Raw genomic sequence first — 26891 nt, 5'->3', positions numbered from 1 at the left:
ATACCATGGGATCAATTTTTCTCGTACAAGTCAGCCGCCTGGGATCGGAACCAGCGTTTGACAGCCGTCTGCACCTCTTTTTCGATCCCATGACATGACATGTCTCAATTCCAGTGGAAATTTGTGGAAAAATACTCAACAATTGCCGTCTCTGTTCCAATAAATTTTTACATTGAAAGTGTGTTTTCTTTCTGTTAATGGTCCCTACTTACTTATTAGCTTTTAAGGAGACCGAAGGTTCATTGCCGCCCTCACATAAGCCCGCCATTGGTCCCTATTCTGAGTAAGATTAATCCAGTCTCTATCATCATATCCCACCTCCCTCAAATCCATTTTAATATTATCCTCCCATCTACGTCTCGGCTTCCCCAAAGGTCTTTTTCCTTCCGGCCTCCCAAGTAACACACTATATGCATTTCTGGATTCGCCCATACGTGCTACATGCCCTGCCCATCTCAAACGTCTGGATTTAATGTTTCTATAATAATAATAATAATAATAATAATAATAATAATAATAATAATAATAATAATAACAAAAGTCACGGTAATACCAATAATAAATTTAAAGATCACTAAGACATGCTCTTCATTTTTCTGAATTTCAAAGTATGTTATACGCCTAAGTTACTAGTATTTAACCATCATAGCTGTTATTTATGTAATGGAAGTATTTTAATTAAAATTCAAAATTCACGATTAACTCGAAAGCCTTAAGCAATGGAAATATTTTGAAAACAAATTTGAAATCAGACAAAAGTTGTAGCTCTGCATAGGTACGGAGTTCCGGCAGGCAAAAACATGAATCCTAAAAAATTACAGCGCGATTGATTGACTCTCATAGGAGCTACGACATGATAATGTTTAATGGTGCGGCAAATAACGTCCTCGTCTGCTATAGCTGCGAACGGCAACGAAAGAACCAAAATGGCGGACGATTATATCCAGTATTTATCGAGCCTTAGGAAATGTATAACGTCATCAGCAGCGAATGACAAGACGCACACACTCAAAATATGTAACCGACCTGCAACGTGATTGGCTGCCGAAAATAAGAGCGACGGGACTTATAATATCTACAATGAGTCAAAATGTGGCGGTTGATATACGTACCCCAGGTCGAAATCGTTCAGATTAAACACTTTCCTGTTGTCAACGTCGGGGACGAAGTCCAGCAGCTCCTTTGAAACAATCGGAATCTCCCAGGTGTCCGTGATGTTCTGTGAACAGAGAACCAAGTGCAATGCAGAAGTTTGGCCTCAACACCAGTCTGAACTTTATAATATACTTGACTTGAACCAGTGCTGATATGAATAGACTGCACTTCATATTTATATTTTATAACTTATTTTCATGAGAAATTACTAATAAATTCAGTAACAGTTGGCCGTATCAGATTTGTCATACGCAAGACTGTGAATTTATCACTATTTTTCGTAAGTTCTTCCTCCAAACATGCTAAGGTGAACCTGAAATTTCTAGTGCATCATTTCTATGCCAAATGCCCGTAACTATAATACACCGTGTCCACATTAAGAGTAAGCTATACAGAAATAATAGCTTATAATTATTTCACAACTGTATATTATAATTACTTAAGATAAAGCTCAATCAATAGAAAAACTCTCCAAGATTTCGTTTCATACCTTTTCCATTACCACTGTTGTGTGGAATGTTTTGTTTCAAGCTTATTGTTGCATGGCCATTGTTGTGTGCAATGTTTTGTTTCAAGCCTATTGTTGCATGGCCATTGTTGTGTGCAATGTTTTGTTTCAAGCTTATTGTTGCATGGCCATTGTTGTGTGCAATGTTTTGTTTCAAGCTTATTGTTGCATGGCCATTGTTGTGTGCAATGTTTTGTTTCAAGCTTATTGTTGCATGGCCATTGTTGTGTGCAATGTTTTGTTTCAAGCTTATTGTTGCATGGCCATTGTTGTGTGCAATGTTTTGTTTCAAGCTTATTGTTGCATGGTCATTGTTGTGTGCAATGTTTTGTTTCAAGCTTATTGTTGCATGGCCATTGTTGTGTGCAATGTTTTGTTTCAAGCTTATTGTTGCATGGTCATTGTTGTGTGCAATGTTTTGTTTCAAGCTTATTGTTGCATGGCCATTGTTGTGTGCAATGTTTTGTTTCAAGCTTATTGTTGCATGGTCATTGTTGTGTGCAATGTTTTGTTTCAAGCTTATTGTTGCATGGTCATTGTTGTGTGGAATGTTTTGTTTCAAGCTTATTGTTGCATGGCCATTGTTCTGTGCAATGTTTTGTTTCAAGCTTATTGTTGCATGGTCATTGTGTGGAATGTTTTGTTTCAAGCTTATTGTTGCATGGCCATTGTTGTGTGCAATGTTTTGTTTCAAGCTTATTGTTGCATGGTCATTGTTATGTGGAATGTTTTGTTTCAAGCTTATTGTTGCATGGCCATTGTTGTGTGCAATGTTTTGTTTCAAGCTTATTGTTGCATGGTCATTGTTGTGTGGAATGTTTTGTTTCAAGCTTATTGTTGCATGGTCATTGTTGTGTGGAATGTTTTGTTTCAAGCTTATTGTTGCATGGCCATTGTTCTGTGTAATGTTTTGTTTCAAGCTTATTGTTGCATGGTCATTGTGTGGAATGTTTTGTTTCAAGCTTACTGTTGCATGGCCATTGTTGTGTGCAATGTTTTGTTTCAAGCTTACTGTTGCATGGTCATTGTTGTGTGGAATGTTTTGTTTCAAGCTTATTGTTGCATGGCCATTGTTGTATTAAATGTTTCGTTTCAAGCTTGTTGTTGCATGAATGAAAATTTGCATTTATCAGTCTAGTTCCTTGTCAATAGAGATGTGGACGGTACAGCAAAAACTTCAATGCGTGCCCTGGTTTGCAGAATTGAATTCAGTTACGCGTGTTCAGCGGTGCATACGGAAGGAATGGAATGTGGATCGTCCTACAAGCAAATCCATTTACGAGTGGGATAGAACTTTTCGAGATAATGGAAGCTTGATTTCAAAGACAGGAAAACATTCTAAAAAGCATGTGGCCGAAATGACGATCACATGCGTGAATCATTTGCTAGAAGCCCACGTAAATCAATTAGGCAGACTAGTAGGGAACTGCAGATTCTTCGTTCAACAGTTCACAAGATTCTACGCAAATGTCTCCGTATGCGTGCTTACCCAAACTTCAACTCCTTCATAAACTCGAACCAGATGATTGTCGCAAGAGAGCTCAATTTTGTGATGAGATGATTCGGCGTATCGATGAAAATCCCAGGTATGTCTATTTGTTTCTATTCGGTGATTTATTTTATTGGGTTATTTTACGACGCTGTGTCAACAACTAGGTTATTTAGCGTCTGAATGATATGAAGGTGATAATGCCGGTGAAATGAGTCCGGGGTCCAGCACCGAAAGTTACCCAGCATTCGCTCGTATTGGGTTGAGGGGAAAACCCCGGGAAAAACCTCAACCAGATAAATTGCCCCGACCGGGATTCGAACCCGGGCCACCTGGTTTCGCAGCCAGACGCGCTGACCGTTACTCCACAGGTGTGGACTCTATTCGGTGACGAAGCACCTTTCACGTGTGCGGTAAGGTTAATCGTCATAATTGAAGTATATATGAGATTCTCAGAATTCCTACAGAGTAATTGAACGTGAAAGGGACTCGCCAAAAGCCAATGTCTGGTTGGAAATGCACAAAAATGGAGTAATTGGCCCGTTCTTTTTTTTATGGAGCTTACAGTAACGGGAGTCACGTACCTCGATATGCTGGAGAACTTCGCTATTCCGCAATTTCCGCCATGTTTAACATTTCAGTAGGATGGTGCTCCACCACACTTTCATCGAAATGTTAAATGTTAGATATTTCAAAAGCTTAAAAGTCAGAGACCACAACTCCATGGCAGTCAATTGAAATTTTATCACGGGATTAGGAGTATCACGGAATTAGGCACCTTTACCCTACTGTGTATCGAACCTCGGCTATTTGGTGAAAAACCACACTGATGAATACGACTGTATCTATGCGTTGCTAGTTTCTAAATTATAACGTGAAAGCCTATAAGACGAGTGAATTTAATTACTTACCACAGCAAAGACGATGTTTTTCCCAATGAATGCTGATGAATTTGCTATCGGTTCAAAGTCGGGTGAAAATTTGACCAGTTGAACCCACACTGACAGGTACTTGGAGGAGAGATTTCCGTAGTAGGCAGGTAGGAAGGATCCTCGAAGCGCTAACTCCAACTTGGGACTCGTGGGATGTTCCCGTATCCAGAAGCCTTTTACTGGTTAAGGAGCATCTTAGAAAGCAACAAAAGGTGTTACACATTTTTCAGATAAATTTTACTCCAAACTGTCGAAGTTCTGCCTGAATTCATGATATTTCTCGCACGTAACTGCTAATTCTAATATCTAAACTCTTTTCTAATAGAGGTTAGAAAGTGGCCTGAAGTAACAGTGCTAAATAGAACCAAACAAGGAAGATTTCGACCTTGTACATTAGCAAAATTAATTGAATCACTAAATATGAAAGGGTAATAAGTCACAGTTTTGGCAAAAATGAGTTAAGACTGTAGTCATACTAATTTAGGTATGCTCTTTCATTCTGCATGAAAAGGGTACACGTCTCGAATCTCCTTAGTCTAGATTTAAACACTTTAGTTTTCATGTTTACTTTCAAAAGGAGCTTAGTCCACGACTTGTTCACTTTTCATAAGAAATTCAAGTTTGTTGTTCCTGCCATCTAGAGGAGAAGAACACACTTTCAATAGAGTCTATTGGACGAACCATCCCCATCTATGAAAAGATAAATTTTAATATTTCACAATATTTCTTGTGTGTGCGTATGAGATCTCATATCTTGGCAACATGAGAACATTGATGGTTTGATCTATCACACTTTTGAGCTCTTGTCAAGGAATAATGTTATTCCCAATTTGCCCATAGAAAAGGCCTATGTAATACAATGTCCTATAAAAAAAATCAAAATTGAGGACATTAAAAAATTGGTGAAGTACACACCTGAGGAAGCGAAAGAAATCTGGAATGAGATCTTACAGTGGTCCATTACTGATAACATTAAAGATTAATAAGAAAATTCTAAGTATATTGTTTGGTCAACAGCTTTTAATGTTTTTATGTGCTACTGTCTACTATTGTTCATAAATTGGCATAGTATACAGCGTTTGTTTTGAAAAACAGAAATAACGATACATTTTGTTCAATATTTTTATAGGCCCTAGTATATTTCGTTAGATATGAAAGGGGAACAAGTCCCAACACAAACATTTTTTGGTTTACGTAATAACCAACAGCTTTCAGTGTTTCTATATGCTACACTCTACTATTGTTCATGAATTGGCATACAATGAAGCTTTTTATTTGAATAATAGAGATAACGATATATTTTGTTTAATATATTTTAAAATATATTTCGTTAGATATGAAAGGGGAACGAGTCCACATACAAAAATTGTTTCTATAGGGAAGAATAATTTTTTTTTACATAAATATCCTGTGTAGTCACGATTGGTTCATAGAAATATTTTTGATGCAATTTGTTTATATTTCGTTGTGTGCAGAAGTTATTTGTGTTTTTCTCAAGACTAACTGAAGGTGACTTAGTCCCTTTTCGTATTTAGTGATTCAATTGTAAAATGCCTTTAAAAACTGCTTATAGTATTTTACAAGACAAAAACAACAAAAATTCTTAGATTGTTGTTGTTCACGGCACGAATAAACTTATTATTCGGTTTGCTTTAAGTTTAATATTAAGTGATCCATTCGGCAATCTACCGCCATACAGCAGTTCGCTTTGACGGCAGTGGGCTAGGGACAAGGCTGGCCTGTGCAAATCACACATGCACAAGCCAACGTCGAGGTCGTGCTTTCTTGTGGTAAAGACTCTCTTCTTTGTGTTTAAAAGAACTTTAAAATAAGTGAGCTGCCACAATTTAAGTATTCCATTAAACAAAGATTTTTCAAGTAAGACTGTGTTAACGACTCGATACATGAAGTTTACAGTTCAGTCCTCGACGTTAGGTTTCCGAACCGCTCCACTGTTGCAACTTCGTGAATAAATTTAATGTAAGACAATGTTAAAGGTAAAAAAAAAAAAATACCTAGAAGACCAAGGAGACTTTAAAATATTGAGCGTTTCCGCAAGAAACGGGTGTTTTGTACTCTTCCATGTAGAGGGCTACAAAGTATTTGAAATGCAAACCATATACAGAGACATCATTTTATTTTTACTAACATTTTTAATATCAACCTGGCTATATCTTTGGATTAAAGGTCTAGAATCGGAAACACCGCTTGCTCCCCCTTCCAAGACTGGAGTTCGATGATACTGCCGTAAAATACAAATCACTTTACTAGGTATAGGAGGGAAGAAAAGTAATTTCGAGGGAAAAATTGTTCTGGGGCCGGGTATCGAACCCGGGACCTTTGGTTAAACGTACCAACGCTCTCCCAACTGAGCTACCCGGGAACTCTACCCGACACCGATCCAATTTTTCCTTCTATATCCACAGACCTCAAAGTGGGCTGACAACCGTCAAGCAACCAACATTTGAGTGCACACTAACTCTGTGTGACTTTAAATTGTGGTTTTCTGTTACGTACAGTGACGTGTATTACACAAATTAAGCTTTCAGGAATAACTCCCTGTAAAGTTAATTTGCATAATTTCGGGTATCGGGTTCGATACCCGGCCCCGGAACAATTTTTCCCTCGAAATTATTCAAATTAACTTTACAGGGAGTTATTCCTGAAAGCTTAATTTGGAAGAAAAGTAGTTCATTTATGTAAACTAGGAAATATTGCAATTTTGAGTTTGATAATTTTCATTAGGTTTTTGTTTAATCAAAATACAGTATTGTATTAACACTTAGTGTTTTTACTCACGAATTGAGTTATCCATTCGGACGTATTAATTATGCAGTGTATATTGTACTGTTACAGCACATTAGCGTGCAACATAGAGAATGAAGTTAAATTGAAAAATAATCATAATATGGATATTTAAACACATTTTTTAAAATGGTGGTCGTTCATTTCGATACAGGCTTCAGTTCTTTTGTGCATATTATCGCACTATAGACTATTGTACCTAATTCCAATTACCAGTTTCGTCCTTCGTACGAGTAACTCATGTTGAAATAATTCTGTACCTACTCTATAAAAGAATACCTTACGTACTGTAAATTTTATCTTCACTTCTTCCCGACCCGAAAAGATGAAATTACTCAGACATGCTATCTACTGACCGTCCAAGTGGTTTTGTCGCAGTGTCGTAGAAAATAGGGGAAATCACGTGACAGTTAATTACTTAACGAGGTCCTTTATTTAAGTTATTTTAAACAGTTGTGTAATATTACGTAGACGTTCAAGTCCTAACAGAAATTAATGTTTTCAGAAAAGAGCTAAGACAACCCAGCTTCTAGACTTTACAGAGGGGCGAACAGAAGAAGCAGGTGGGGGAAACCGGGATGCGACGTAGGCAAACGGATGACAGTAGCCTACCTGTGCGAAAATATGATTCAATATTGAAAGCTCTTTCGTCACTAGAAAACGCGAACATATTTCTGGAACGTACTATACTCACTAACTCAGTACCGCATACGCGGCCTTGGTTCTGTATGGAGTGCGGTTGTAAGTTTACTAGTAGAGGGGGTGGGAGTGAAGTACATTCAAAAACTCAGGTACAATAAAAATTGAAGTAAAAATAAAATATCTCTGTACAATTATCTTGACGCAGCAACCTGGTGATTCTGAACAGAGAGACAGATTTTGTGAGTGGTTCTAACAAAATGTCCGTGATGGATTTGTAGAACCAAACAGTCACAAACCAGTGTTTGCAGGTACCAAAAATATCTGGGACAAGAGGGTAGAGTAGAGGAGGCAAGACCTGTTCTGTGACTATATCACCAATGGTTATGGAGGAGGAAGATAGGTTTTAAAGGCTGTGTGATGTATCTTGTCTCACTGTGAAAAAAGAGAGAAAGGAGATCTGTCTTACTTCGTCTATGTTGTTATGGCAATGGGGGGAGTGGAGCGATTCCGTCCATCCATCCAGTGGCGGAAGGTACTAGTTGATGCATTCTGTAGCGCAAAATAAAATAACAAAATATCTCTCTTCGTGCTGTATAGTTCCGTCACTGAGCTTGTCTTTCAAGAAACTGAGTTCCGGCAGCCTGTACAATAACAAGATTTTGAAAGGAATCCTGAAAATTTACAATCTTCCTCTAATCTCTACCCTCATTTGAAGGGACTTGGTTTTATTGCTACTGAGACAAGATAAACCTTACCAGGCATAGTCTGAGATGAACTTCAGTGTCGGTAGATTCGTATAAAATTAACCGTCATGGACAGCTCATTCTTTCCCCTCTCGCACAGCTCACATACCAAGTCTCGTCTCCTCATCTGTACACACTTTCAGCACCACTTGCTTAGTTGAATTAAGTACGTCACATCTTAAAATATATATTATTTAATAGTTTGTTACGGACTCTCTTGAGATGTATTGAGGAGGATGAAAAGTTTGAGTTGCCAGCTTACACTAGTTTGCACACCAATAGCGCATAAAATTATATTTCATGGTGGAATTTAAAAAAAACTGTATTAGAATTATGATTAAACAGTATGACGTTAACATGAAACATCAATCAATCAAACTCCTGTATCTCCTCATGAGGAGCATAGGGCATTCACAAAGTGCCTCCATCGGACCCTATTTGTAACCAACTTCTTCACTTCGCTCCATGTTTTCTCCTCCCTTGCAATTTCCTCCAAAACTGTTCTCTTCCATGTATTTTTTGGCCTTCCTCTTGTTCTACTACCCTGGGGGTTCCAATCCAAAGCCATTCTTTCTACTGCTCCATCTTCTTTCTTGACTGTGTGCCCTATCCAATTCCACTTTCGTCTTTTGATTTCTATTGCGATGTCTTTCTGATTTGTTATCTTCCATAGTTCTGAGTTCGTGATTATATCTGGCCATCTAATTTTTAAAATTCTTCGTAAACATCTATTAACAAATGTTTGCAGATTATTTTGTATAATTTTACTTGTTTTCCATGTATCACAACCATATAATAAGTCTGATTTCACATTACTGTTAAAGATTTTAATTTTTGTAGATCTAGATATAATACAAGATTTCCATATTGGGTACAACTGGACAAATGCACTATTTGCATTTTTTATTCGGTTCTTTACATCCTCAAAGGCTCCACCATCCTTGTCAATTATACTACCCAAATATTTAAATTCTTGAACAGTATCAATGTTATTATTATTTATTATAACTTTATCTGTCTTTTTGCTATTTAATCTCATTTCTTTAGCTTTCTTTAAGTTTATTTTCATATGAGCCCCTTCCATTACTTCTAATAAAGTATTAAATTTTAATATGAAACATAATTATGCATTATTGTAGTTTATGAAACAAATAGCCTACTAAGAATTTTATTACAATTTGCATTTAATTTCCTACATTACCGGTACCCATGTTATATATTATAAAATCAGTATTCCATTGACAGTTGGTCAAACTATGATGAAATATAAATCGCTTACGGGCGAGCGGTGAGGTCTGTAAGAAAATATGTACATAGGCTAATCAAAAACCGGATTACAACTTTTAGCTAACACACTATGTTATGCTTTAACTCCGTGGTAATGAATACAGTGTTGTGCACCTATTGACGTAATAAAAGAATATTGTTCGTGTTGCTATGGAAATGAAACATTTAAAATAGCAGCTATTCACTGAATGTACTGAAAATGTGATCATGATTTTATAATACATAGAAGTTTATGCAAGTACATATGTATACCCTAATCTTTTTTAGTAACCGACATATTTTTAACAAAATACTTATAATATGCGATAAGATAATATTTTAACTTCCTGTTGTTTTCATATTGTAGGAGAATTGAGAAAATTTGGAGAATCTCAACTTCCTGAAGCCTGAGCAAGAGAATCTCAATCTTAAAGTGGTAATGTACTGGTAGTTGTGATGGTTTTAATTTCAACTTATTTACATATTTCCTTATTCACTTATTCATTTACACATTTGCGTATCTATTTGTTCAAGTATTTACGTATTCATTTGTTTATGTATTTATTATTCATATATCAATACACATTTACTCATTCATTTATTCGTGTGTTTATATATTAATGTATTCATTTACTTATTCACTGATTTGTTCATTTATTCACGTACCGGTACTTATTTATTTATGTATTTATTTTATTTCATTTATTTATTTATTTATTTAATTTTATTTATTTATTTAATTTTATTTATTCAGTTATAAATTTATTCATTTCTTCATTCATTCATTTGTTTTATTTATTCATTCATTCATTTTACTTATTTATTTTAGTTATTTATTTAATTATTTAATTTTATTTATTTTTATCTAATTTTATTTATTTATTTATCTAATTTTATTTATTTATTTATCTAACTTTATTTATTTATTTATCTAATTTTATTTTTTTATCTAATTTTATTTTTTATCTAATTTTATTTATTTTTATCTAATTTTATTTATCTAATTTTATTAATTTTTTTATTTGATTTTATTTATTTTTTGTCTGATTTTATTAATTTTTTTATCTAATTTTATTTATTTTTTATCTAATTTTATTTATTTTTTTATCTAATTTTATTTATTTTTTTATCTAATTTTATTTATTTTTATCTAATTTTATTTTTTTTATCTAATTTTATTTATTTTTTATCTAATTTTATTTATTTTTTATCGAATATTATTTATTTTTTAAATAATTTTATTTATTTTTTATCTAATTTTATTTATTTTTTTTATCTAATTTTATTTTTTTATCTGATTTTATTTATTTTTTTATCTAATTTTATTTATTTTTTAAATAATTTTATTTATTTTTATCTAATTTTAATTATTTTTTTATCTAATTTTATTTATTTTTTATCTAATTTTATTTATTTTTTATATAATTTTATTTATTTTTTATCTAATTTTATTTATTTTTATCTAATGTTATTTATTTTTATCTAATTTTATTTATTTTTTTATCTAATTGTATTTATTTTTTTATGTAATTGTATTTATTTTTTATGTAATTTTATTTATTTTTTATCTAATTTTATTTATTTTTTATCTAATTTTATTTATTTTTTATCTAATTTTATTTATTTTTTATCTAATTTTATTTATTTTTATCTAATTTTATTTATTTTTATCTAATTTTATTTATTTATTTATTTATTTATTTATTTATTTATTTATTTATTTATTTATTTATTTATTTAATTTTCTGATTTCTCTTTGATGCTTTATAGGTAGGCTACCGCCAGCCTATTTGATAATATCGATTTATATTCTTATCTGGAAATAGTACGGTATATTATGGATCGTTATTCTAATATAGCCAACTTAATATTATTAATTCATTTTTATATATATTTCAATAATACGGAATTTCACTGCCTTCTCCAAACTTTTTCATCATTCATTATAGTTTACGCAAATATTTTCACTGGACATTGTAGTATTTAAATACCCGCCATGGTAAACGAACAAACATTGATTCTCTATTATTCAAACAATAAGTATCGATAATTTCATTTATCGAACTGCTATTTCCGTTGATTTTTTTAGGAGATATATTAACTGGCGGTATCTATAATGCAGTTTACTTTTTGTTTATTCATTCATTCATACTGAAAAATTCAAATCATTAAATTGTATTATGCAACAATTAAACAGTTATTTCCGGACATGTTTATATGACCCTTCTTTATTTTTGGTGTCGAAAACTCGATCCCATAATTTACCGCAGTATTTTTGTTACATCCTGTAAATAATTTTTAATTTTTATACAGGAGTTTTTAAAAGGATACTTTTTATTTCACCTTCTGGTATAGAAATTTGATGCATCTTGTTTTCTTTTTCACTCTTCATTATTAGAACTGCCTGTAACATACAAGAAAATTACCATTCAAAGAATATAAATTGTAAGTGAATCTATCATCATCATCATCATCATCTCTCACTCCTTCAATTTAATTGTATCAGCCAATAACTCGAACACATTCCAATCTTCAACAGAGGAAATTCTCTTCAAAATATGGACTGATTCTCAGTCAATAAATTGGCATTAAATTGTAACAAAATTAACATAATTCAATTTAAATCCTGTCCAAATTCAAAGTCGCAAATTTCTAGCGCAATAATTAACAATAGATCCCTATTAGAAACAACAACAACCAAATTTCTTGGCTTAAAAATCGATAATGTGTTAAATTGGAAAAATCATATTAAAGAAATTACCCCCAAACTAAATTCAGCTTTTTTTGCTATTAGCCTAGATCTATGCAAAAGATAGTAAATATCAATAGGCCTACCTTAAAAACAATATACTTTGCATACTTCCACTCGGTAATGAGTTTTGGAATAATATTCTTGGGAAATTCCCAGATAGTAACAGTATATTTCTAGTACAAAAAAGAGTAATTAGAATAATAGTAGGTGCCAAATCTAGGGAATCGTGTAGGACTATTTTAAAAAAACTACAAATAATGCCCATGGCTTGTCAGTATATCTTTTCATTAATAATCTTCCTCATATGTAATCGTGAAAACTTTGTAACTAATTCAACAGTTCATAGCATAAATACACGTCAAAAAAATTACTTTCATACTCCATCGGCAAGTCTATCGTGCTATCAAAAAGGAGTACGTTATATGGCAGTAAAAATGTTTAATAGCCTCCCTATCGATATAAAAAATGAAACTCAAAACATAACATTATTTAGGGCCAAATTAAAGAAGTACCTAATTTTTCACGCCTTCTATTCAGTAGGTGAATTCATGACATTCAATAACACTTCATGAAATTGATACTAAAACTTTGTGTTGTACTAGTAGACTATATTGTAAATCTCGTCTGTATATATTTCATCTAGACTGTGACTATAAATTAAGACTTTATAGTAGTATTAAGTTTTTTGACTTGTTCCATATTCTAGCTGTAAGCAATGTATGAATACCATGGAATGTTAACAAATACAATACAATCAAATAACACATTTTGAAGTAAATGTTATGTAACATATCCATCCGGTGTGTGGTTATGCTATTCCACTGAAAAACGTTTTAATCACAATGGTTGTATGTCTGCATCCGCTTGGCCGAATTCTCACCGTAAACAGAAGCCACACGAGGAAAAGGATGAAGATCTTGGTGTACCGCATCCAGGGCTTCACCGGGGAGGGCATGTCCGGAGAAGCGGCCGCCGCTGTTTCGTCGTCTTCCGGGTTTCTGTCGTTTGCGTCCGGTTTTCTGCACACGTGTAAAAATATCATTAATAGCCACAAAGATTTCACAAACAGTCCTAATTCAGGATATTATTTTGAGAATAACGTAGTTAAATCTATTTTTATTAGGCCTACTTAACGTTTAATTCATATGGCTTATTTAGTTTTATACTTTGGTAGGAAGCCAGTGAATCATCCGAAGATAAAAGGTGTTGTATTCCAGAGGTCTGCAACGGACGTTTTCGCTCGAGCGCCAAGTAGTTCATAGCATAATCAGATAGGTAGCGCACATGCATGATTGGTAAAATTGTCGCGAGCGATAAATCCTCGAACGGTATAAGCCGAGCGTTATAGACATTCATTTTTGTTACAGTGATGAACTGTTTAGTAACATCATAGATGTTTATCATTTCAAAACTTTGCAGTGTTTAACTAACCTCTCCATAGCACAACTACAAAACTTGCTTTAAAATGTAATATAAATGTTGTAGGTATTTTTTTTTTCTTTTTTTTCCGCTCAGGAGTAATTTTGTCACATCTGATGTTATTGGATGTAAATTTAATTATTATAAACGGAGAACACAATCACGATAATGCAAGAACCGTATCAAGTTTTATAGTAATAATAATAATCTTTAATAAATAATTAGTGTATCAATCTTTGCGTCTGTAACAGTTGTGCAGCATGATTATTCATTTTGTTATATTTTCTGTGACGTTATCCCTGTACTAATATTGTTATTAATCTACTGCTATATCAATAATATTTTGTAAAACGTTTCTACATTGTCGTAGTATATACACGGAACACTATGTTTGGACCTATCATATTATATGTGTGGTAAATCAAATATTGAATAATCATTAATTAGCAATAATAACTGTATATCGAAGTTTTTCATACTATTTTATTTATAACTTCATGTTACTGTTTTGGTACGTTCCATTAGACTGTTCCACTAAACTTTTGTCATGAACGCAGAAAATAAAGCCTTACTTTTACGATGTGAGCAAAACATGTGTATCTTATCTGTCGTCTTCCATACAAGATAAGACATGTCGGTGAGATGACCTTGTACTGTGCTTCTATTTATTACGAGCGTATCACGACCGATCTTACCTCACTCGAAGGTACGACATTCATCCGAGTTCAAGCGAGCGATTTAACTCCAATGCAACACACTGTTGTATTCCCAAAGCTCAAAACTCGGTTGGGAAGAAATTTTCTTCAACTGAAGAGGTTATCACAAGAGCAGAAGGCTTTTTTCCAGACCTCGAGGAATCTGTGTACAAGGAGGGTATAGCAGCATTGCAGCACCGGTGGACCAAATGTGTGAATCCCAGTTTGGATGTTGAGAAATAAAGATTGTTTCAGAATAACCCTAGTTCAATTTCTATGCCATCTATGAATTTTCCAAACAACCCTCGTATGTCTTTGAAAGTGAAATGAAATTATTCATTACAGCAACAAGAAAAATGTTACAGAGGTCTATTATTTTATAACTTCCTGAAAAATTCAAATTCTTTTTTATTGCAAAGGGTGTACGCCTGGAAACAGGTTTCGCTTAGTACGTTGACGTTCGGAAAGTGACATGGGCAAATAACAGCCCGCTTAGAAGTGAATCTGCAAGTCAGTTTTTGGAAATAAAATGTCGCGTCTTCTGGACATTACAGATTTAATTTACTGACTTGTTTCGAGCGATCGTCTTTCCTAATTAAAATTTCACATCTTTTGGAAAAAAATATAGACAAGCTGGATTTCGTCTTTATCGATAGAATTAAACCTAGACACATGACCTATTTCGCTGACTGTTGAATAAAAGGCTTTAGTTTTGGATAATTTCGTCTCTTTCTAAGCTGTTGTCTTGCTTCAACGATTTCGTGGGAGACTATTCTAGCCTACAGCCTATGTCGAGTTTTTCTTCGTTTAGAACGCGATTTGTATGCCTTTTTTACTTGAAAATTAATCTTTTTTTCCTCGTTTCTTTTTCACTAAATTCTGGATTGCTTAATCAGATGGTTGTTAAACGACAGATTATTTCACTAGAAATATAGCACGAAAATTGTCATTGTTTCTTAATAAACGTATCATAAATTAATATTCGCTGTTTAAACCCTCGCAACATAGCTGCTCTAGAATTTCCTAGACCTACTAATCTGTGGTATTTTTTACCGCAAGAATATTTATAATTAGGATATTTTATATTTTATGATCGACCATGCCGAAATGTACTAATTATACACATGGTAGCAGTCCTTTAATGCATGTCATTAAAGTACACCTACTCATTAAAGTACAGGTCTTCAGCCAATGATAACTCAGCTTACATGTGTTCAGCCAATGAGAAGTCAGCTTTGTACCGTTATAAAACCGCAAGTATCGATTATTCTCGGATATGCAATCGAAAGAGAATTAGCGAAAAGTCACGGAGGCTGGAAATCCAATACTGTCGCAGAAGGTTATGTTCTGTTACTATAATAATTAGCGTTAATTGTAAATAATATTCAAATAAATTCAATTTGTCATCTCGTTTTTCAATGTCGAATTCAATAATCAAGGTTATAATATTATAATATTATCAAGTTTAACGGGACTACGCCAAGGTCAATGACATTATTGTTCCTCGGAAAAAATCAATACTTTCGCGTCTGCGCATATCTCACAATTCACGACCTAGAACAAGGTCACTTCCGATCTTGTCAGATACCTACAAATAAAATGTATACATCTGAATACCGGTAATTTCAAGTTATAAATATAGTCGAGCATAAAAAGTCGTATGAAACTCACCTATAATGGTAATTAAGATGCTCGTATGAAAATTATGAAACTCGCTTGCGCTCGTTTCATAAATATCCATACTCGATTCTTAATTACTATCATTATAGGCTCGTTGCATAATGTACTATTAATGCATTTATATACAATATAAGCAAATTGAAAGTTTTTATTGCACCTACAATTATTCACTGTGTTTATACAATGAATGAATTAATTAATTAATTTAATTAGTTCAATGGAAGACTATTCATTTTTCTATGTGTTTTTATTTTTCCAATTATCAGACAACACATTCACTGTCCTTGAAACGTAACATAAAAAGGAAATTGTTATTGCATCAAGTCTAATTATTATGTTCAAACAATTAATTTAGTCTCATCACCTGCTGCAGTATAAAGAACGAGACCCTAATTTTACAAATACAAATAATTACTCTTGAACCTACAACTTTTTACTCATAGTCTACATAGCAGTTTATGTTGTGTTTGTTTCATTTGTTCACTTTTCAACGTAAATGTTCACTTTGTTTACAACAAAAGATTATCAACAGTAATCTCACTAGAAAACCCGAGTGGGATTTAATTGACTATTACTCTATTAGAAGAAAGTATATAAAGATTAGAAGTAACAAAGTACTCTAATGCAATAAAATATTAATTGACTTACGAAAATACAACTGTCTTCAAATGTATTATTGTACCATCTCAATATTACGCTATATGGCAGTAGTGTGTTATGATTAGCTATTTTCTTGCAAATCTGGCTTTCAGGTAATAGCTCCCTGTAAAGCAGGTTTGAATAATTTCAAGGAAAAATTGTTCCGGGGCCGGGTATCGATCCCGGGACCCTTCGCTTAGCGCGCGAACGCTCTACGACTGAGCTACCCCAGGAACCATACACGACACAGTCACAATTTTTCCTATTTTCTTGTTATCAGTTGTGCCAACTATGGAATCTTCATTGAACTCTGTGGACGGTTACTAGTCAAGAAGGCTTCATTGATTCAGTTTCATTTTTATTAAAACATTTGCATTTCATCATCCGGATCCCAGTAATCAACGTCACTTGACAGATGATTTTCAATAAATCTTAATATTAAACAATCTCTGGTACGTGACTATCCATAATATCATGTAGCAGAAGCTATAACATACATAACCTAAATAATATAAACGAGTGTTAGAATAGTACATTATGCAACGAGCCTATAATGAAGGTAATTAAGAAGTGAGTATGGATATTTATGAAACGAGCGCAAGCGAGTTTCATAATTTTCATACGAGCTTCTTAATTACCATTATAGGAGAGTTTCATACGACTTTTTATGCTCGACCATATTTCTAACTTGATATTATTAATTTTTGAGCAATGTCCCGTATGTTGTGAGATGTGCGCAGACGCGAACAGATGTCCACATTGACCTTGCTAAGCCATAAGAACCTACAGAGATAACATTGAAATTAAATTAGACATTGAAAAACGAGATGACAAATTGAATTTATTTGAATATTATTTACAATTAACGCTAATTATTATAGTAACAGAACATAACCTTCTACGACAGTATTGGATTTCCAGCTAATTCTCTTTCGATTGCATATCCGAGAATAATCGATACTTGCGGTTTTATAACGGTAGAAAGCTGACCTGTCATTGGCTGAACAGTTGTAACCTAAGTCGTCATTGGCTGAAAGACCTGACCTTTAATGAGTAGGTGTACTTTAATTACATGCATTAAAGGTCTGCTACCAGGTGTATAATTACTACATTTCGGCATGGTCGAGCATAAAAGTTTTAATTAGGGGTGATGAAATAAACGAGAAAAGTTTTAATTAACGATGATGAAATAAAAAATAAACATGAATAATTTTAAAAGAAACAATTATTGAAAGTACAATTTTAAAATTTGAATATTTTAGTGGTTGGTGGTTCAGTTACTCCACAGGTGTGGACGCAGTTCTTGTATGAAATATTACTTGATGCACACGTGCGATATGGTTGCATTCACGTGAGCGTGTCAGGGACGGGCTGCACTGACTACTGACCATCTCCAGGGCCTGGTCGACGTACGAGGCCATGTGACACACTCTCCCGGCCTGCCTGCCTGCTAATGTGAGGAAATAAATCACAATTTCTTTTTAACGACGACAGTTTGTTATTCTTGGAACAAGGCCAATTTATAAAAAAGTCTTCTAGAACGGGCCCGAGTTTTGCTTCAGCGGGCTTCTATGACTCGTTCATCAATCAGTAGGGCTGCACAATACCCTCATCCGGGCCTTATACGACCCTTTGTAACCATACAGTAACTCGAGTTGCAAAACCATAATAATGAAATTTCCTCCTGCATAAAATAACATCGTTTTATATCGTTAAAAAGTATTCAATATTATGGATGTTAAATTAATATTTCATACAAAATAAATATAATTCAAAGGATCATGAGACGTGGAAATGTACAGATGTATAAAATTGGCCTAAAGTTAATTTGATAATGAACGAATTCTAAAATGCCGAAAAGCAGTAACAGCAGCAATAATAACTATAACAATAACAATAATAATAATAATGGTTTTTTATAACTTGGCAAAGTTTAGGCCGTGCCTTCTCTTACATTCAACAAGAAGTAAAACTTTCTTATGTAGTTAAACAAACATACACTAGTATCCGATTTAATTATATATTGTGTTGAGATATAAACGGATACGATTTACGTAATGAAGTCAGGAACAGACTAATGAATAAAAATTGCCACAAAAATAAACATAGTAGAATATATTAGTACATTATGCAACGAGCCTAAAATGGTAGTAATTAAGACGCGAGTATGTTTATGAAACGAACGCAAGCGAGTTTTTATGCTCGGCCATATTTCTAACTTGAAATTATTCATAAGTATTCATGTTATTCTTATCTGACTGAGGAGCGGAACTGACCTTGTGCAATACCTCGTAAATTGTGAGATGTGCGCAGACGCGAAAGTATTGATTTTTTCCGAGAAACAAATGTCGACATCGACCTTGATATAATCTAGAGAGTAAAATAAACATTAATCTTGATATAACCTTGAAATTGAATTAGACATTGAAAAACGAGATGACAAATTGAATTTATTTGAATATTACTTACCTACAATTAACGCTAATTATTATAGTAACAGAACTAGTTGTCTTTCGATTGCATATCCGAGAATAATCGATACTTGCGTTTTCATATTGCTACAATGGTATTTTCTGATTGGTGGAACACCTGAACTTTAATGAATAGGTGTACTTTAATGAGGTCCATTAAAGGGCTGCTACCAGGTGTATAATTACTACATTTCGGCATGGTCGAGCATAAAATATTATTTGTGTTAAATAAGAAGGAAATATAAAACCAGAAACTGACAACTGAATAATGTACACAACAAAAAATTAAATAAATCCAGTGGAAATACGTATTAGTGTTGAGTGATAAGCAAACATGAATTATATAATAAAATCATAAACAGACAATTGAATAAAGTATACACAAATATAGGTCTATAGATGAAATTTTTACATAATGAATCATCTTCATGTACCAGAAAGGACATTGAAGTACCAACAAGGAAACTAGAGCAATGTATGAAATCACAGACAATAGTAGACCCTATTGTACAGATAAAATGGCACATCGACAAAGTTACTAATAAGGCACAAAATCCCAACGTAGGAGACACGCAAGCAAGAGACAAGGAACGGCAGACACATAAGCAAGGGGCAAAATGCGTGAGAGAGACAAGTAAAGGCTGGTTCACAATAAACCGGAAACGAGAATCGGATACAGCAGCAACAACCCACTAATCTCTTCCCTGAGTAACTACAATCCTGCTTTAGATAAACACAAAAGACCTAAGAGCGTACTCCACCCTCTAGCTTGAACGACAACGTACAAGACGAACACCAACTTGAACACTAAACAACCACTTGACTCTACAGACAGACCTATGTCTACTAATGCACTAATAATGTTATTTCTCTGTTTCAGGGTCATCACGTTATTGGCTGCATAGATGCATTGTATTTTCTTGTAATCGAAATTACGGGAAAACGTCTGAACGGATTTTAATAAATGACCCCTCATTTTGAAGCTTGGAACGCAAAGTTTTTCAGAAAAATAGCAGTTTTCAGTGAAATGTCAGTTTTTCTACATAATTCTCCTATTTTACAAAATTCATCTTTCGTCAGTTCTGAGAACTAATGCCATTTCAAAATAAAACAAAACACACACTACAATAAACAATAGGCTATTATACGAAGGCCATGACCTGTAGGATTGCTGACATATTTAGAGTTCAAATTCAATTGGTTATTAAAGGCTTCAAGACTTATTAAAAATAATTTACAGGTCTGATTCTGCTGTGTGTAATTTTCTGAGTATAGCTGTGTATTGGATATTAAAATCTACAAAACTTGAGGAGGTTTGATGACATTATCATTAAAAATTAATTATTATTGTAGTTAATGCCATGATGTTAATATATAAACTACAAAACTTGCGTAAGATATTATTAAAAATTAAATATTTTTATAGTTATTAATCAAATGGGGTTGGGTCTTTTTCATATACTCAATGGCGGTGTGGTGTAGATACTTATATGCGTCAGTATTGGCTCGAGAGAGCGCAAAAATTACAATTCCTAAGAAAAGACGGCATTACTTACTGACAAAATAAGAGGCCTGGAAAATTATGTAGTCTCCCGATCATTTCAGCAAGATCTCTTAGGCCCGATTGTATAAACCATTTAATCTTAGATCAGAGGTTAAATTGATCCTTGTTTTAGCTGAACTTGGAATTTTGTGTTGTATAAAGTCTAATCTGAGATTAATTTGTCTCAAACTAAAGTTAACTTTGACTGAAGAAATTTCTCCGATTAAGTTAGATGATCCAAGTTCAGTTATTTCTTTTCTGTTTGAAATATACAAGTGACAGATTGTGCAAATAAAGTATCCATTATTATTAATATTAATAGATATGGTAGGTACATTTACATATATTTATTTCAATTTCTTGCCTTAATACACAAACAATCTTATATTTTATAAGGCTCTATCGTGTTCAGCAGTATCAAATAACATAACCTATAATTATATTATGTTTATAACAACCATTAATTATTAATGGATATGATAGGTACATTCATAAATTTTCAATTAACTGTATTAGTAAACGAAAATTGTCGTTTTATAAAGCTTTATTATGTTTAGCAGTATCAAACACCATAACATGATAACTTGGAGAACAGTCAACCTTCTTCTTATTGTCCGCAATTATTTACATTGCAAAAAAAAAAACAATGTCTCCAACACAGTGTACGGAAAGTCGCCAAAAAGTAGTTGTAAAGTCGCTAGATTTCTCATTATCAACAAAGAAAGATTAAATTTTGTCACTATGGGGTGCTAAAAAGGTGACTAAATCCCTATTTAAGCAATATAAAAGTTAAAAGAAATTGTTGTTGAAAAAGAGTTAAAGTCGCTAGATTGGCTACACTGAACAAACCTGTATAACATTGTCCGCGCATCACGTATTTCACCTGTTTATGCGATGTTGCCAAATCCTTTTCACGTGAACTTAGATTGCATTTGAACCAAGGTAATTTGATCGCAGAAAAGTTTTATACAATAGAAGAAGTGTCTCAACTCTATTCACTTTCCGATCTTCGATCAAAGTTGATCTTTAGTCAGCGAGTTTTATACAATTGGGCCTTAGCAGGATAAAATGATTTTACCCTCTAGGCCTACACTTCAAGCTCTACATGCAGCAGCTATACCAAGATGCTATGTCTATGCATAGCAAACCTGACTTTCTTTAACTTTCACCTACAATCCACAATGACCTGAAATAGCTGTTGCTTTACTCCCACATGAAAAACCCACTGATCGTCCCGACATTCTTACTTGCGTTTTCGCGTTGAAACTCAAAAACTGAAGGTGGATATGTTCAAGAAAATGCATTTGGCATAAAAAAACCGTTCGGAGGGAGTATGTTTCATTATTATGAAAGCCAATAACTTTCAAAATGTCTGGTATTTTTCATTGAAAATAAATCTGAAAAATTTTTATTTAAACGTCTAATGAACTCAGTTTGCAGCATTTGCCGCACTAGCCACTACTTTTTATGTATGTTTAATGTATCTGTATTTTCAATAATAATTAAGAGACAACCTCCCACTTCAACATATACAGACCCCACTGAAGCCAACTGGCTTGTCGTCAGCACGACACATCATCCTGCTCAAGGTTTTTCCGTGGTTTCCCTTGAGTAATAAGATAAATGTCGGGATGAGCCCTAAAGAAATGGGCCACGGACCACTTCCCTTCCCCCACTCTTTCTCTTCTACTATCACAAAGAACTTGCTAATTTCTTAGATAATCCTATAATATGATACTTACTTACAAATGGCTTTTAAGGAACCCGAAGGTTCATTGCCGCCCTCACATAAGCCCGCCATCGGTCCCTATCCTGTGCAAGATTAATCCAGTCTCTATCATCACACCCCACCTCCCTGAAATCCATTTTAATATTATCCTCCCATCTACGTCTCGGCCTCCCTAAAGGTCTTTTTCCCTCCGGTCTCCCAACTAACACTCTATATGCATTTCTGGATTCGCCCATACGAGCTACATGCCCTGCCCATCTCAAACGTCTGGATTTTAAGTTCCTAATTATGTTAGGTGAAGAATACAATGCGTGCAGCTCTGTGTTGTGTAACTTTCTCCATTCTCCTGTAACTTCATCCCGCTTAGCCCCAAATATTTTCCTAAGAACCTTATTCTCAAACACCCTTAACCTATGTTCCTCTCTCAGAGTGAGAGTCCAAGTTTCACAACCATACAGAACAACCGGTAATATAACTGTTTTATAAATTCTGACTTTCAGATTTTTGGACAGCAGACTGGATGATAAGAGCTTCTCAACGGAATAATAACACGCATTTCCCATATTTATTCTGCGTTTAATTTCCTCCCGAGTTTCATTTATATTTGTTACTGTTGCTCCAAGATATTTGAATTTTTCCACCTCTTCGAAGGATAAATCTCCAATTTTTATGTTTCCATTTCGTACAATATTCTGATCACGAGACATAATCATATACTTCGTCTTTTCGGGATTTGCTTCCAAACCGATCGCTTTACTTGCTTCAAGTAAAATTTCCGTGTTTTCCCTAATCGTTTGTGTATTTTCTCCTAACATATTCACGTCATCTGCATAGACAAGAAGCTGATGTAACCCGTTCAATTCCAAACCCTGCCCGTTATCCTGAACTTTCCTAATGGCATATTCTAGAGCGAAGTTAAAAAGTAAAGGTGATAGTGCATCTCCCTGCTTTAGCCCGCAGTGAATTGGATAAGCATCAGATAGAAACTGACCTATACGGACTCTGCTGTACGTTTCACTGAGACACATTTTAATTAATCGAACTAGTTTCTTGGGAATACCAAATTCAATAAGAATATCATATAATACTTCCCTCTTAACCGAGTCATATGCCTTTTTGAAATCTATGAGTAACTGATGTACTGTACCCTTATACTCCCATTTTTTCTCCATTATCTGTCGAATACAAAAAATCTGATCAATAGTCTATCTATTACGCCGAAAACCACACTGATGATCCCCAATAATTCCATCTACGTACGGAGTTAATCTTCTCAAAAGAATATTGGACAAAATTTTGTACGACGTCAACAAAAGTGATATTCCTCGAAAGTTACCACAGTTGGTTTTGTCCCCCGTCTTAAAAATAGGTACAATTATGGACTCCTTCCATTGTTCTGGTACAATTTCTTTTTCCCAAATAGCAATTACAAGTTTATAAATTTCGCTATATAATGCACTTCCACCCTCTTGTATTAATTCTGCTGGAATTTGATCGATACCTGGAGACTTGTACTTTTTCAGATTTTCTATCGCAATTTCGACTTCTGAAAGCGTGGGTTCGGGTACAAGTGGCTCAGCAGTTTGTATTTCAATTTCGTCCCGATCATTTCTATTTGGCCTATGTACATTTAGTAGTTGCACAAAATAGTTTTTCCATCTGTTTAGGATTGATGGAGAGTCTGCAAGCAAGTCACCATTCTCATCCTTGATCACGTTTACCCTTGGCTGATATTCGTTCTTAAATTCCTTTATACCCTCCTATAATATGATAAAAGGGGAAAATAAATATACTGTAAGTTCACAGGACTAACGGTTTCGAAGCTGGGTACCTGGTTCTAATGAAGTGCATTGGTAGCAATCTAAAACATGGGGGCATGAGATAGTTACTCTGCCTGCCATAATAAATTCACTTCAATTAAATTCCCCAATGTAAAAAAAGGGACAAACACAAGCAAGAAACGAGGAGCAGGAGAGACAAGCAAGGGCGGGGGGGGGGGGAGGTTGGAGACAGTCAAGTGACGAGAGGCGGAAGATTTACAAGAAATTTTATCTGTATAGTTTCCGCTTAAATGTTTCATCAAGAAGAACAAAAATGCACGGCTAATGTTTTACTGTTACTAAGTATTGTTAAGACATAATTACCAAAAGAAGTTCCTCAGTTTCTTTATTAGGAAAATTCATAGCAATATTATCTACGAAAAAAACATTTCTAGAATATTCGTGATTAAGTGGAATAGTGATCGCCAATAGCTGTGTCGCGACACATGCCCCTGTCTCCACTCAAGCGTAATAATGACATCATATCCCCACCCTCTGTTTACAGCCATCACTTCGATATAAGTAAAGACGTTTGTGCGAGATCGTGCGTATTTGCTTGTTTTCCGCACAGAACCAATACGCGGTAAGTGTGAAATACCACATTCAGTATTCCCAACGTAACACACACAATTTCCCTCTTCTTACCGCTTAAGCGCCACATTCTTTTTACTGCTTTAGGCTTTTAACATATTATTTTTAGAGACGTTTAACATAGTAATAATTATAAATTGGAAACTTACCACTGCAATTTCACCTAAATTGCAATGTTAATTATTGTTTTTAAATATTTGCAAAAATTAAGTAAAGTCTACTACTCCACTAAAATTATTGCATTCCTGATACAAGTAACATTAAGGAAGCCGTGCAAAATCAACAAGATTCCATATGCGGATGTTATTACTGCAATATGTTATATAAATAATATTGTTAAAATATTAAAATGAAAAATAAATCATTACATAACCTTACAGTTTGTTTTAAGTTCGCATTGATAGACTGGGGGGGGGGGGATGACTGACGTATATCACGGCCTGCTGGAGTATAGTAAACACAGAAAACATTTTATAGCAACAATGTTGAAGAAAGATATTTTGGTTTTCCGAAGTTGCCGTCATTAAACAGAAACCAACATGGAGATTTCATTGCAACTAATTAGAAATTCGTCTTTCAGGTATGTAATAAACGATCTTTGCACAAAATAATGTACGATACACGAGCGGTATGTTTGTTTTCATGTTCTCGGAAATTAAAAAACCTCAACTACGTTTCGTTTTTTCAATCTTTTCCTCGACCATGAAAACGTCAACATACCGCTCTTGTAACGTATATTACTATTATCAGCAGAGGACGTACGCATGTAATGTTACAAGTGTGTAGGATAATATGTTTCGATGTCTTTTCGAAAACAGATAGTAAGTAAAAACTTAATTTTAAGGAGCATGGAAGGAAAAGTATTTATTTTGTGCAGATGGCAAAAATATAAGATACTTAATTTGTTGTAAAATTTTAAATGAAGTATAAAAGAACAATGTACTTGTCATTATTCTTCTTGTTATGAAGACTACCACGCCCTTACCTGTAACTTGAATAATAAAAGAACAATAAAAAGTAACGGCTTCTATGTCTTAATCGGGGTAAAATACTTCGACTTTTTTTTTCCGACGTATGTAGTGTAATTTGTATATTTCATTAATAAACAATAAAAAGTATTGCCTTCTATGTTTTAATCGGTGTAAAATACATCCACGTTTTTTTTACGTATGAGTGTAATTTGAATATTTCATTAAGAAATAAACGATAAAAAACATCGGCTTCTATGTCTTAATCGGAGTAAAATACTTCAACGTTTTTTTTAAGTATGTAGTGTAATTTACAACTTCGTGACCAGCCTGGTACGTTTTTCTAATTTCAAATATCTGCTGATGTAAAGTATACGCTCTTTCTATGTTAAATAAGAAAATAAATTTATGTTATTTCATTAATAATACAAAAATAATTAATAGGAGGATAAAAAAATTAACATGGAAAAAAAGTGTGTATAGTTAATAAATAGAAGAATATTATATAGCTTTCGTTTTTTGGTCCCAGTCCGTCTCTGCACTGTTATTCACTGCATTACCTGAGGAGATACCCACTCCACCCCTCTCCCGGCGATAGTGGTGTGCGGGTTGCATTTCTATTCGGTATGGCATAGTTGCGCCCCGCGGTCAATCGGGAGGCCTAGGCATGGCATAGTTGCGCTCCGAAGAAATCAGGTAGTAGAATGGACATGGCATAGTTGCGCCCCGAAGAAATCAGGTAGTAGAATGGACATGGCATAGTTGTGCCCCGAAGAAATCAGGTAGTAGAATGGACATGGCATAGTTGTGCCCCGAAGAAATCGGGTAGTAGAATGGACATGGCATAGTTGCGCCCCGAAGAAATCAGGTAGTAGAATGGACATGGCATAGTTGTGCCCCGAAGAAATCAGGTAGTAGAATGGACATGGCATAGTTGTGCCCCGAAGAAATCGGGTAGTAGAATGGACATGGCATAGTTGTGCCCCGAAGAAATCAGGTAGTAGAATGGACATGGCATAGTTGTGCCCCGAAGAAATCAGGTAG

At 34.1% G+C, this 26891-nt stretch overlaps 1 protein-coding gene across 2 annotated transcripts in view; it reads right to left on the bottom strand.

The window, feature by feature from the left end:
* Window positions 1-26891, bottom strand: part of hoe1 (OCA2 melanosomal transmembrane protein hoepel1) — a 98639-nt gene that overhangs the window by 45303 nt on the left and 26445 nt on the right. For both annotated transcript variants that reach the window (XM_069829454.1, XM_069829455.1), the window contains 4 exons: window positions 13173-13311; window positions 11872-11944; window positions 4064-4257; window positions 1113-1219 (listed from right to left, as the gene is read on the bottom strand). In XM_069829454.1, coding sequence (XP_069685555.1) covers window positions 1113-1219; window positions 4064-4257; window positions 11872-11944; window positions 13173-13311 — 513 coding nt within the window. The remainder of the gene's footprint in view (window positions 1-1112; window positions 1220-4063; window positions 4258-11871; window positions 11945-13172; window positions 13312-26891) is intronic.

The sequence above is a fragment of the Periplaneta americana genome, chromosome 6, assembly GCF_040183065.1.
Source record: "Periplaneta americana isolate PAMFEO1 chromosome 6, P.americana_PAMFEO1_priV1, whole genome shotgun sequence".
NCBI classification, from domain to species: Eukaryota; Metazoa; Arthropoda; class Insecta; order Blattodea; family Blattidae; genus Periplaneta; species Periplaneta americana.
The sequence above is the reverse complement of the archived record's forward strand: the minus strand, read 5'-3'. Positions and strand labels throughout refer to the sequence as shown.